General features: G+C 47.1%; 1 protein-coding gene across 6 annotated transcripts; it reads right to left on the bottom strand.

Annotated features, from left to right (window-relative positions):
• Positions 1 to 103: 103 nt before the first annotated feature.
• On the bottom strand, positions 104 to 13,975 carry LOC143525158 (solute carrier family 41 member 1). Of its 6 annotated transcripts, none has more exons than XM_077018740.1 (11): positions 13,843 to 13,975; positions 12,137 to 12,437; positions 7,782 to 7,889; positions 6,217 to 6,288; positions 5,614 to 5,758; positions 5,075 to 5,221; positions 4,613 to 4,757; positions 4,044 to 4,123; positions 2,798 to 2,932; positions 2,419 to 2,567; positions 104 to 2,051 (listed from the first exon to the last, which is right to left on the bottom strand). In XM_077018740.1, exons 2-11 carry the CDS (start codon positions 12,413 to 12,415, stop codon positions 1,878 to 1,880), a joined length of 1,434 nt encoding a protein of 477 aa, XP_076874855.1. In that variant the 5' UTR covers positions 12,416 to 12,437; positions 13,843 to 13,975; the 3' UTR covers positions 104 to 1,877. The 6 variants fall into 6 exon arrangements, with proteins under 6 accessions (XP_076874855.1, XP_076874857.1, XP_076874856.1 ...); XM_077018742.1 differs by lacking the exon at positions 13,843 to 13,975 and adding an exon at positions 13,304 to 13,402; XM_077018741.1 differs by lacking the exon at positions 13,843 to 13,975 and adding an exon at positions 13,203 to 13,308.
• Between the last annotated feature and the right edge of the window lie 528 nt (positions 13,976 to 14,503).

Below are 14,503 nucleotides of genomic sequence, written 5' to 3'. Positions count from 1 at the left end.
CAGCCCAAGTAATAAAACTCTGTCTGCTCTAATATCTGGGAGTAAAAATTTCCAATTAAGAACAAATTCTTATTACATTCAAGATTTGTACCTGAATGGTAGCTTGGTGGTCACAGCATTAAATATTTTCTGTTTGTATTTCCATTTGTGCAAAACTAGTGACACAAACTCAGTGAAGGGCAAGTCAATGCCCCCAACATATACAGCAAATCATCTGACTGTTTATCTTCATTATTGTTGACATTTTTAGAGGCAAACTCCAAATTTCTTTCCATCAAGACATTTTTCTGTCATTCAAGCCGACAGGCAGATTCATCACAGCTCTGAATCTTGTCACGCTGGAGTTCAATGTTAAAGTGTCTATTCAGTTACAGATACAGGACACTCCAAAGAGAAAGAGATTGGTGAACACACACCATGCCATATATGCGTGGAAGACCTGTGTGGTTGTGTGTGTTGTTCATAACCTCCCTGATGAAAAAGCCATAGAACATATCCATAGGTCAGGTGTTAACAGTGAAAGTTTAAACGAGACCTTTCAATCCATTGTCCAAATATTCCAGGAGCCTATTTTGTGCCGTTTCCTGTCCTGGTAAATCTAGGTAACGTAGTACCTGTCTTTTCTCACCTGGACCTTCTGTTTTGACCTGCAGGTGAGTACAGGTGCAAGAGTTAAAGGGGAAGTATAAAACATTCACTTTCTAAACACATATACGTATGGGAAACTGGAGTGCCTACTGTGAAATAAGCCAGTCCAGGCACTGTTTAATGGCCCGAACAGACCCTGGGTCAGGACAAGCCATTCAGATGTAGGCTCATTAGCATAACCCTGCCCTTCATCCATGTAACTCCACCAATGGCTTGAGAGATACCTTTGTGAAGGTACGCCATGTTGTTCTTGCAATGGAGCCATTAGCATTACGTCCAACCTAAGAGCTAAGCAGGGGACTGCTCTGATTTTGGCTGCGCTGACCCAGCCTCAGAGGACAGAAGAGCTGAGTGGAAAGTTTAGTTTTGATTGAAACAGTATCCCAGGCAGCAAACCACGTGTACACGTGTGCTAGCCACTTTGTGTCTGCCCCCTTTTCCAACCCGGGGCAGTAAAGCACCACCACGGGTAATGAAACTTGCTAAAAAAGGAGTGTCACCTGCCCTTGGCAAACAGCAGACGAGGAAAATGTAAGCATGTACACACACTATGTGTGTCTTAGGCTGTTTAACACTAGGTAATATTAACCTAGTCATTTTATTACGACTAAATTATTAGTGTTCTTTACTTGGTGCAGGAGCCATAATAACACTGAGGCTGTTTGTCAGCTGAATGTCTGTAAGATGAAGTTCATCTAATCAACACGTGAATGATCACATGATCGTCAACAAATCGAGAGTATGGGTGTAGATTTTGTGCTGCTGATTTTATAGAGACGAAAAAACAAAAAGAAATGTTGACCTGACAAAAGTGAATACAGAATCAATGGCCTTTTATCTATAATCTGTTCAGGAGTATCTTCCTGTTCAGTTTGACTGGTGGGTGTGGGTGCAATGCTCGGTTTTCTCCGGTAGCCGTGTTTCTCCCAGGGTTCACACTCAGCTGCTGTCATGTCAGCGTGCTCCCGGGGAAGAGGGGGCGGGGTCAGCAGCGGCTCATTACCATTTAAAGGAACAGGCACTCAAATCGGCCATTCTGAATAGGGCTGAGACGGCTGCTTCATCCTGCTGTGGTGTTTTGTCCAAAGCACTTCACAGACATTGCATTAAGATCCCAGGTAACGGTGTTAATGTGTGTAAAAGGAGTATGTCACCTTTAATGGGTTCTTGGAGGCTTGTGTATGTGTGTGTGTGTGTGTGTGTGTGAGTGATTGATTGAGTTTAGCATCTCAGTGACCAAGCCCATTCAGCAACATGACCAGGCGAAAGCACAGGGCGAGGAATCCTGTCCCCAGAAGGTCCCCCAGAGCCGTCAGGTATGGGATGGAGAAGTTATCCGGGTCCAGGCCCTTCCTCCACGTCAGCCGCACGATCAGGTCGGCCAAATAGAGCAGAATACCCACCTGTGGATTACAACAGCCACAGCAACCATCTCACTCATCTAATAACCGCAGCCTGTCGGCTTCCTGAGCAGCCCAGATCCACACCTGCGTGATGGGGCCTGAGGATTGCTCAGGAAGATGAAGGGAAAAGGACCGTTAAGTGTACATCTTCATTTCAGTCGTGTTTTTGGAACGTGTCAAATTTCCAACCTTCAAACCTGAAGGAAATTTGAATGACCGCGGTTGCAGCCGAGCTCCTCGGCACCGCAACTACCACTCGAAATAACAAAGGACATGTGTACAGCTACGGGGGAAAGCTTACCATACTGTGTGTGTGTGTGTGTGTGTGTGTGTGTGTGTGTGTGTGTGTGTGTGTGTGTTCACCCACCTGGAGCAGAGCAGCACATAAGTAACAGCAGGTGAAGGTCAGTGTGATCGTGGCTTCTCCACCATGCAGAGCTCTAATGGCAAACAGGAAGACCAGGTGGCCTGGCACCACCAGGAGAAACAGCACTCTCGCCGACTTGGAGTTCACTCCTGATGACACACACACACACACACACACACATACACATACACACACACCCTTCAAACAACTCCCTCTTTTTCACATTTAAGTCACATTCCCATAATTGCCAAACAGGTGTATTCAGCAAAACATTGTTTGGAGATGATGACCAATATTTGTTCAGTTAAGTTCGAAACTTACCCATAATGCCCAGCACCTAACTGCACTTTTCATTAGGGAGTTCAAAAAGTAGGCTGACCTGAAGAAAAGAAGGTGACGCAGGGGTTTGGCCAATCCTGTCTCAGCTTGTAGGGCAAGACCCCTGGAACGCTCCAGTAGTGCAGGTAGGTGGAGATCCGGCTGGCCTGGATGGCCACCAGGTTCCCTCCAACCCCTGAGAAAAACAAAGCCACCATCAACCACCTCCTCCACCAAAGTATCAGCCAGCACACTCCCACTTAGAACACACATTGGGACACACACATTTTTCCCCTGACATTCGTCTTCTTCTCCGCAACATGAAATAAAGAATTTATAGCGTTTCCATATTTTTGGTGGAGCTGAAACGAAGCAGGTAGAAGCCGTTTCTCAGAGTGCCACGGTGAGCGTCCGTTTCCTCCCTGAGGACGCCACTCATCACAGCGCCGTGACAAAATAACGCCCCGCCACCTCACTGCACATTCCTCATCCGAGATGGTTTTGCTTTCCAAGTGAGCTGTAAAAATTCTGGGTTTATTTCCATCTTATTTTTATCCAAAAAATATATATATATTTTTTACTATTATTGTGTCTGTCTAAATCTAATTCAGTGACTCAGCGCCGGAGAGGAACCAAGCCACAAGTCGTGGAAAAACCACAGCAAATCAAGGAGGGGGGCAACTACCACAGACCAGTGTGGCCGACTACATCAAGGCCACGGTCCTTCGTGCCCAAGGCCGCCCACTGCAGAGAATGACTTACTGCCCATTACTGTGCTTAGTGCTGTAGTCAAAATAACAGCATTTCAACCTGATCATAAACCGCAGACGAGCCATTTGCCATCAGAGCAAAATGCGACACGTACGTTTTGCAGTTTTAATACCACAAGTCATCTCACAAAGACCCTTTTGTTGCTGGTGAAGCAGATGACTGTAAAAATATCAACGTGCACATTCGTCATTTTTGAAGGCAGATGTGTTCTCATTACACACATTCATTTCACTAGCAATTATGAATGTGAATCATCAAGACAAGGAAACAAAGGAAAAAAAGAACAATGTGGTTTGTAGTGTGAACGCAGATATCTGGATGCTGTAAAACGTCAGAGTTTGAGTGTCTCTCACACAAGACACTGTGCTCTTAAAAGTCTTTCCCCTAAAGCAACGGTAACATCCGTCTACAGACATCATACTGCATTACTATAGCGATTTAAAGACAAAGGGGAAACTGAGAAGAGTACAACCAGCATATAGAAAACATGTAATAATTTGCCTTCAAAGCTTGTATTTCAGATAAGTATAACTCACCGTTAATGACCGGTGTAAAGACAGCCATGCCCTCAAAGTTGGGATCACTGACAGTTTTATCAAGGATGAGTCCCCCAAAGCTGATTAGCAAAAGAAAACATAAACATATCAGGCAGAGCGCCAATGCAGCGAACTGTGCCATGTGCTTTCATTTAGGAACTGAAGGGGAATTTCACAGCCACTGAGAAGCAAAAAAAGCCATTCAGGGTGATGGAGACCTGATGGAGACCTGGTGGAGACCTGATGGAGACCTGGTGGAGACGCAAGTTACAGACCGTCATAGCTACCTCATAAAACACAAAAAATAAAACACCTCAAGCATTAAAACTGTTTTACCATAGAAAACGACCTACATAATATAAACTATATGGGCCAATACTGTACACACTGTTGCTTGCAGGGCAAAGAGGAGCATATTCTAAGGCATTGACAGGATATGACGTTACACTTCTATAAAGCAATGACAGGATATGAAGTTGCCATGTTTATAGCACCTTTCTCAGTACCAAGGACACTTTACAATCGACACATCGCACAATGAAGCAGTGTGTGCACGTGTGTGTCTGTACCTGCTGATGGACATGGCCACTAGAACAGGCTGCCACCCAGATCTCAGCACTTCTCTGATCTGAACACTCCGTCGGGCGATCACCACCCACAGCGGAATCAGGAGGAGGAAGAATACACACACCAGTGGAGACAGGTACCAAATATCTGGAGGAAAATCACACGCAGCACCAGCTCAGAAATCTGAAGGACAGGACGTTAGAGCCGATTGGCTTAATCAGTCTAGGCCGTATCGAACGCTAATCTAGGCCCAAATAAATCGGCAAAGCATCTGCCCATGTTTCACCGAACTGGCTGTCTGCACAGGCAGTTTCAACCACACAGTTCATCACTCACATGAAACCATGGATAAAAACACAGATAGGGAACTGATGCACAAAACCCTCCCGTCGCCCTCTGCTGGGCCCCTATGGTCACTGCGTTACACATTATACAGCCCCAGACGAGATTTTGTGCAGCCATACCTCTGTACTGAAAAAGGGTGCTGCTGACGGCTGCCAGGAGGGACAGGGTGATGAGGTCACCCAGACTGGCAGCGATGGGCGTGGCCACGTTGTCTGGGTTGATGCCCACCTTCCTGGAGCCGATGATTACGCCGACCATCACCAGCCCTAGAGAGGCAGCCAGGAGAGGGTTCAAGGATGATTCATTACGCCAGTAGAAAAACAAAAAGCCCTATGAATTAAACACACTGCAACAGGACAGCCAAAGACCTTAAAGACATGATTATGTTCATGAGACTGAATTAATGATGCTTGTCATTTCTTTTATGCTGTTTTAAAGGGATCTAAAAATACACTCCACTCCACTTCAAAGCGTCTCCAGACTGATAGAACCTCCTCCGCCTTGTAAGATGGACCCTACTTTACACCTGCCTCTTCAGCCTCTGCGCTACAGCTGCTCGAGTTCATCAGCTCATCATCACACGAGTCTCGACTTCAGGAGCAGGACAGTGATGCGCCCGCATCTACCCCCCCGACCCTGTTGGAGGCGAATCAGGTACCTAACGACAGTGCGGCTACAAATGCGGTGGTGACGCTGCTGGCACAGAGCACGGCGGCCTGGTCCAGCTCCACGGTGCCCCTGGACATGGCACCCAGGGCCACGGCTGCCAGCGCTGCCAGGAAGCCCACCACGGTGGCCTGCACCTGGGGGGGAAAATGAGCAGCTCAGCCTCGCACCACGGTTGCCCTCTAGTGGTGAGAATTGGTATTTAACACTACTTGACTTCATCGGTCCTTCTGACATTTCACGGAAGAACAGGAGAGATGCATAGCTGTCCTCAGAGGTTTTCCCCAAACATGAGCAGAGAGCATATACCCCATGTTAAGAGTCCCACAAATCAGTCTGTTTAGTTTCATTGCTTTGAAAAGGTCTTGCTGGAGGGTGCGCTGTAATACACCTGGTGTTCCTGCTCCAACAGCACCTACCCCACTATCTGTCCTCATACCGTGATTACCAGCACTGTAGACACAGTTCAGTGCTTACTTCTGAAATGCATTAAGGACTTTCTAGTGCTGCTCTCTCGGAGGTCGGAGTGTCGTCCGCACCAGTGCCTGCATGTAAGGAGTTCTTAAAGACAGCAGTTCAGTAAAAGGAGGCTGACCTGAATGAGAGCCAGGTTACTGGTCACCATTAACCACTGCTGTTTAGGGTCATCCATTTGGCCAGTGTTTGCCTGTAGGAGACAGTGGATACAGGTGTCAGTTAACAGAAAAACATTTTAAAACCATAACGCAGATTTGTGACACCGGCTGTGGCATGAAACATTACAGAAATAAAATCAGAAGTGAAGCAGTGGACAGAGATGACTTACTGCAGTGGACAGAGAGGGATTACTGCAGTGGACAGAGATGACTTACTGCAGTGGACAGAGATGATTTACTGCAGTGGACAGAGATGATTTACTGCAGTGGACAGAGATGATTTACTGCAGTGGACAGAGAGGGATTACTGCAGTGGACAGAGAGGGATTACTGCAGTGGACAGAGATGACTTACTGCAGTGGACAGAGAGGGATTACTGCAGTGGACAGAGATGATTTACTGCAGTGGACAGAGATGACTTACTGCAGTGGACAGAGATGACTTACTGCAGTGGACAGAGAGGGATTACTGCAGTGAACAGAGATGATGTATTGCAGTGGACAGAGAGGGTTTACTGCAGTGGACAGAGAGGGTTTACTGCAGTGGACAGAGATGACTTACTGCAGTGGACAGAGAGGGATTACTGCAGTGAACAGAGATGACTTACTGCAGTGGACAGAGATGACTTACTGCAGTGGACACAGGGGACTTACTGCAGAGGACAGAGATGACTTATTGCAGTGGACACAGGGGACTTACTGCAGTGGACAATGAGGGTTTACTACAGTGGATAGAGGGGACTTACTGCAGTGGTCAGAGAGGGAATACTGCAGTGGATAGAGGGGACTTACTGCAGTGGTCAGAGAGGGAATACTGCAGTGAACAGAGATGACTTACTGCAGTGGACAGAGATGACTTACTGCAGTGGACAGAGATGACTTACTGCAGTGGACAGAGATGACTTATTGCAGTGGACACAGGGGACTTACTGCAGTGGACAGAGATGACTTATTGCATTGGACACGGGACTTACTGCAGTGGACAGAGATTACTTACTGCAGTGGACACAGGAGACTTACTGCAGTGGACAGAGAGGGTTTACTACAGTGGATAGAGGGGACTTACTGCAGTGGTCAGAGAGGGAATACTGCAGTGAACAGTGATGACTTACTGCAGTGGACACAGGGGACTTACTGCAGTGTACAAAGAAGACTTACTGCAGTGGACAGAGGGGACTTACTGCAGTGGTCAGAGAGGGAATACTGCAGTGAACAGTGATGACTTACTGCAGTGGACACAGGGGACTTACTGCAGTGTACAGAGGGGACTTACTGCAGTGGACAGATAGGGATTAGTGCAGTCAACAGAGATGATGTATTGCAGTGGACAGAGAGGGTTTACTGCAGTGGACAGAGATGACTTACTGCAGTGGACATAGAGGGATTACTGCAGTGAACAGAGATGACTTACTGCAGTGGACAGAGATGACTTATTGCAGTGGACACAGGGGACTTACTGCATTGGACAGAGAGGGTTTACTGCAGTGGATAGAGGGGGTTTACTGCAGTGGACACAGGGGACTTACTGCAGTGGACAGGCGAGAGGCCAGGGTCATCTCCAGATTCCCCTTCAGGCCCACCAAAGCAGGAACCAGGATGAACACCTCGGTGATGACTTTAAATACTTCCCAGTGCTGAAACACACATACACACATAATGTGGCAATGTAGCAGAGGAGAATTAATAAGAGCATGGTAATTAAACATTTCCTGATGACACACCAAAAGCATACACTAACACCACTGTGCTAAATAAAAGCCTCATTAAAGTTGAATGCACTGTGCGGCAGAAGAATAGTCATTCTTAATGATGTGAGGTCATTCACTACTTGTCATCTACCGATAGCTCCACCTCTTCCCTTCCATGGGGCTCAGATAGCTCGATGAGTGTCCTCTACAGTGTACTCGCTTTTACAGTGAATTCAGCATGGCCTCGAGGATCTTTCAAATATATTACACCCATCAGCCATAACATTAAATCTACTGCTACGTGAAGTGAATGATGACATGGTGGTAACTTGGCCTCCAAGTTCCACAGTCTCGGTCCGATCAAGCATCTGTGAGATATGCTGGAAAAACAAACTGAATCACGGATGTCCCACCTGGCAAAAGATTGTTACTAGATATCACCAGACACCTTCAGAGGTCTTGTGGAGTGTGTGCCAAGGCAGTTTTGGCAGCACTACACAATGCTTTGGTTGTAATGTTATGGCTGACCGTTGTAGATTAAGATACTGATCAACACCCTCAGTGTACTGTATTTCAGTATTAATTAAGGATGAGCTTCGTATTTGTTTTCTAAACATGGTAATAAAGTGGTTCAGACCTACACAGCCATCACGCTCATATGTGTAGTGCTAGCTGTCATCACCCTCAAACATTACAAATCACCTTCACAATCAGGCATGACTCGCAGCTGCTTAAATGTCACGTTCACATTCGTTCAAATATTTGTGGTTGTATTGACAGAAAACCAATTCATTGTGTTATATTAAAAATACATAACGTGTGAACTAAATAAATAAATAACGATCGACGGTAAGCCACGGTCATTTGTAGCGTGTTAGCGGGTGAGAGTGCCCTCTTCCACAACCAGCTAACTAAAAATAATCTCGCTGGTTAAACGTGTCGGTAGGAGGAGCAGTGCCTGGCAGTCCGCGCGCGCGTATTTATAACCCGCGTGACATCCCAGCGCGAGCGAGCTCGAGAGGCTGCCGTCAGGACCGCACGCGGACAGCTGGCTCGCCTCCACGGCTCTCTCGGTTACTGACGCTCACAAGCCGGACGCTCTCAAGCACACGGTGTTGGTCGGGGTGGGTGGTCCTCATCCCTCTCACCCTGGCAGGTCGATAACACAGAGGAAACTCGCTCAGTGATCTTTTAGCACTGTAATTAGGAGTCGAGCAATTTGCGCACTCAAACGCAAAATCGTATTACATAATATATAATAATATAATAAGGCGTATAATGACTGCAACGTTTGGTCTCATGCTGAGACGAACGTTTTGGATAATCAATGATTAAAACAAACACTCATGGAAATTAAATGGCTGATAATTCAGTTAACAGCTACAAAAGTAACTGAACTATTTGGAAACAGACCCAAGATAAGTGATGAATGTCTTGCAAGATGAATGTCTTGCAAATAAAATGATGGGTGAATAAAAGCAATATACAAATGCTGCATGTAAACAAAGTACAATGTGAACGATTTGAAAAATGTATGAAGAGTAAAAATCGCTGGCAAAGCCATGTGAGCATGTGACTACTTGGAGTTGCAGCTTCTCAGCAAGTACAGCACGAACTGGCCAACTGGCACAACACACAGACCGATATGCTCCTACTTGAATGGCATCCATGACGATTCCTGCTGCCACCATGCCCAGCCCAGAGACCAGGAATGGCAGTAGGACCTGAGCAGCGATGAGGCAGGAGCTCTCTGGCAGGAAGCCCTGTGACGACCGGGTCAGCTTACAGGTGAAACCTCGAAGCTTCTTCCCCTGGTAGACCAACTCTAGTTCCAACTGTGTCACCACCATGACTGCTACCTCATCCCCCAGCCGAGATGCCTTCCAGAGGTCTGCTAGGTCAGAGGACCAGATGCCACAGTTCTTGGAACTCTCACTGGATGCCAATAATTGCCACAGTACTTCAACGCCCCTGTGACCGGCTCTTCATGGTCAGACAAAAAATCTCAGGGGAAAAGAACAGAAGAATAGAATTCTGAATGCCAAAACTTCTATATAGCTGAGTAAAAAAAGTTTTCCAGGGCTCAAATGACATAGAGACATATGAAGTGTGAAGAAATGACTTCCTTATCTTTGCCTCCTTAGCATACCACACAGAAGCCAGAGAAGTCAGGTGATGGCATGGTGAATAAAGCGTTTTGCCTTGTCCTGCAAAACAGTTTAAAAGTCACTCTGTTCCACTGTGTCCCACTTGAACGGTCCCAACGAGCATCCCAAAGAACAGTGGAAAACATGTCCAAGCTAGTCCACATCGTTAGACATTTTTCACTCAGTGGATCCTTCAGAGTTGTTTTATTCTGGACCAGCTCAACTCCAGAACCACAAGCCTCACAGACAAAGAGCAACTGGTGGGACAGGGTTATGCCCAGAGCAGTTCCCCACCAATCCCAGACAACCTACCCCCTCGCTCAAACTGCTGATAGATCAAGACAGCACATCCATTTGGGTGAGTGCACTACCATAGAGATAGGTGTGTGTGTGTGTGTGTGCGTCTGCGGCGTCCTTGCCTCGTCACCAATGCCGTGACTCACCATCATCGCAACACACACTTCGCTCTGGCTCCTCACACACACACACACACACACACACACACACACACACACACACACACATAGTCATCCGTTCTAAATGGTGCTGGCCTCAGGCCAGGTCTGGCAGGTAGCAAGGCTGACACAAACACATGTTGATCTCTTTGCTTTGTTCCATTCTGTAAGCTGCCCGTCCCTTCTCTCTCTGACCCCTCCCCTCTCTCTGGCCCCTCCCCTTCAGGTGACATAAGCATGCCCAGCCCCATGACAACCACACCGAAGCTCCTCTTCAGCATCCATCCTCCTCCGTGTTCAGTGCCTTCCTTCTGCTGGGTCTGCAGCCCTCCCATCCGTCCCCCTACTGAGCTGCGACTCTGGGCTGCGTCTCAGAGCTGCGTCCCCCTACTGAGTGATTCTCCCACGCCCCCACCAGGTGTCTCCGCCCACCTGCAGCTACGTCTTATCGGCAGCAAGTGGAGCATTTACAGGCAGAGTGTGTGTGTGTGTGTGTGTGTGTGTGTATGTGGCGGAGGGGGGGTAGAGAATGAGAGAGAGGGGAGGGAGAGACAGAATGAGAGAGAGAGGGAGACACAGAGGGAGAGAGAGAGCATGATGGAGAGACATGACTCAGCAGGAGACTGGGAGCCCTGAGAGGAGCACACCACAGTGATACAGCACATTCTCCAGGCTGCATGGCGGAGAACTCTCCTGCTCTCGTCCAGAACATGTCCACGTCTGGATGGACACTCCCCAGATCCCCCGAACCATGAACGGAATGACACCCCAACTGGACTGGGTTTGGCATCAGTTAATGGTTAAAGTGGCAGTTCACAGATTTCAGTGATTTGAATGCTGTTTTTCTTCATAGTGGCTTTCTCCAAAAAATGTGACTGTTCCCAAGGTTTTCCAAGGAGGCTTTTACGCTTACACTCTCCCTCACACTCACACACACACACACACACACACACACACACACACACACGCACCTACCTACCTACCTACCAACCCAGATAGTATCCCTGAAGAACAATGCCTGGATGATGACATCTTTCTGAATTATTTATCTCACGCGACCAAGCATGTTCGATCCAGAGTTAAGTACTTGCACAAAGCTAGAAGGACAAATGGGAGTTGAATAAGGAACGCCGGGCTACCAGTCGGCGTCACGTTACTGTGTTGGTGTCTCTACATGAAAATTTAATTAACGATGTTCTTGCAAAGTTTGACAAGCTGCAGAAAAGGTTGTGTAGCTGGAGAAGGCTATCTATCTTGAGACGCTAGCTAACTAATTCATGAAGTAGCAGGCTGTCATTACAGTGTAACATTAAGGTGGCTAAATTCAATGGCCGTCTTAGTGGGGAATAAACAGATTATGTGAATATCTGGGGTGTGGTGGGACAGTTTTTAGCATGGGTGTAAAAATTTATTTAGAGAGTCTTAATTTTTAATGTAAGGGACCGTAAAGGACGCAGGCCAGTGGATGGATCTTCAGTGCTATTACGTGTGAATTAGGCCTAATATGTCTAATATACCCAAAGGTTACAGCAACATCCAAACGCCTACCAAGAGAGGCAGCAGCTGAGCATCACCTGCACACCGTCCTCACCTGCACACTGTCCAGCACCATGCCTGCCAACACCATGCCCATCCCAGCCAGCAGGTAGGGGCAGAGGACCTGCAGGCCGATGGTCAACGCCGACTCTTCCTCAGCCTTGCCTCTGCCCGGCTTCCTCTTCTCCTCCGCGGGCTTTGTGGGCGTCGGGACCAGAGGTGGCGGCGGGGCCTCCTGGTGGCCGGGCCGCTCGTTCCCCTCCCCTTTGCCCTTGCCCTTCCTGGACCTCTTGCGCGCGCCACCCTTCCTCTGGTGGGTCTCGTCCGCAGGCATGGTGAAGCCTCTACCGCTCTCTCTGGTCCACAACAGGGAACATGGCCGGCGGGTCAAACGTAAACCAGTCTTCCTTGGTTCTTATGGATCTGAAAGTCCACTGTTATGTTTATCTAAAGTGCAGCTCACTCAGTTATCAAGGCAACACAACTTAGTGTACTAAACTGACCCGATGTCCTGGACCCTTGATCACACACATCTCCTAAAGCTTCAATGTAAGAAAGTATTATAACCCAATGTGGACTTGAACCTGCACGTGGCAGCACGCTGGCGTCATCGTGCGTTGAATATAATGTTACGCTAGTGCAGTAATGTCGTGCCTAGCAGTGACCGAGCAGATTTCACCATCTAGGGCGATGCTTACATAAACATCTTGATTCACTTCAAAATGATGATGATGCCCTACACGCACGTGTTATAGACTACACGTCCATCCGCATTAACAACCCACTAGACTACGTTAGTCAGGGATGTAGAGGAGCTATTCTGGAAAGTCATAACGATGAACGTGACGTGCCAAATCTTTGTAGTTTACTACCGGTTAGTATAACGATACAGCAAACCTGCAAAAATAAATGGGGCTTCGTGTAACGGTTTCAGAAAGGTCCAATAAGATTAATCGTGCCAGTTCTATACTAGCATGGAAATTCAAGTAAAAAAAATATATATATATATCCTACCGTTTTACATTAAAGATTCATTTGCACTTATATTAAGGTGATCCTACATTATGGGTAATAAAGCGTGAGTCCACGAGCCAAACGGCTGCGCGAGCCACACAACTCACTTCCGCGTGTAGGGGCGGTGCTGTTCGGCTAAAGGCTACTTTTACAACAAAGAAAATACGCTGTGTCTTTCTCGCATTTTATGGGAAGGCAGGAAACTCACTAGTAAACACTATAGGGTAATTATTAAGGGTCCTCAATGTACAACAGATACAAGTTCTTTTAGTTCAAGAATCTGCGACTCTCGATTTTTGTTTAACTTGACAGGACGGGGTGCGCGTGCGCGTGTTTCGCGTAATCGACGTACGTCATCAGAAGGTCGCGCGTGAAGTTTACTTCAGAATTAAGATTTTCACTGCATGTATAAAGTTAAAACGTGAAGACTTGACGTATGTAACCGAATCACATTTACTTCTTAAACAAAAAAAAAATTGTCAATAATCAGCTCACCGAAAATTCGGTGAGACTTCTCCGTTTACAGGCCTAAAGTTCTTTAAAAGTCTTTGAACCTTTTACTTTCACCAGATGAACCCCGACATCTGGTGTATGATGTGCAGGAAGCTGCGTTCTTACAAGTCACAGTACAGTGAGCACAACCAAAAAACTAGGGGGGAAATCATGCCTGAACCCAAATAAAAAATGGTGGTGTTAGCAAATTCACTACAGTCCACTCCATCCACAGAAAATGCCCATACATCTTACCTATCCAGCTGCCTCAGACTCGAGCACTCGTTCGAGTGTGTGGCAGGAACCTCAGCAGGCACCCCGAATAACGGCTCCGGGTGAGGCGTGTGTGTGTGAGGGAGCGTGGAGGAGGTGGAGGGGGGCTGGGGGTCTTAAATTTCAACCAGTTGGCAGATTGATGCACCCCGGGCCGCCTTGAGTGGCCTCTGTAGACACAGTGTGGACAGAGACAACCCCCTCGACCCCAGACAGGCGTTTTTCTATGGGCACCACCATTCTCAATCTTTATTTGTATTAGCCTATTGCTGCAAATTAAATATCCGGTAATAACTCAGTTCAGTTGAGGCTACTACCGAGCTCCTTATGACTGCATCATGTCCAGCTGTGACATACCATCACTTTCTCCACTGTCTGTGGTCTGATCATGTCTGGACTAATTACACTTGCTCTGCCTGAATATCAACGGCTTCTCAGACTGGGGCAATGCTTTGGGTTGTCCACTAGATGGCAGTAGAATACAACAGGATTATTTTTGTGGCATTAAGCAGACCCCTGCAGAAGTATCATTATTATTCACATGCTGCTCCCGCAGAGAAGTTTCCAATACTGTGCTGGCGCATGCAAAAACAATAGCATTTCTTGCAAACAGTGGTATTTGTTTGCTTCTTTTAAATGGCTG

This window comes from Brachyhypopomus gauderio, chromosome 10 (assembly GCF_052324685.1).
Source record: "Brachyhypopomus gauderio isolate BG-103 chromosome 10, BGAUD_0.2, whole genome shotgun sequence".
NCBI classification, from domain to species: domain Eukaryota; kingdom Metazoa; phylum Chordata; class Actinopteri; order Gymnotiformes; family Hypopomidae; genus Brachyhypopomus; species Brachyhypopomus gauderio.
The sequence above is the reverse complement of the archived record's forward strand: the minus strand, read 5'-3'. Positions and strand labels throughout refer to the sequence as shown.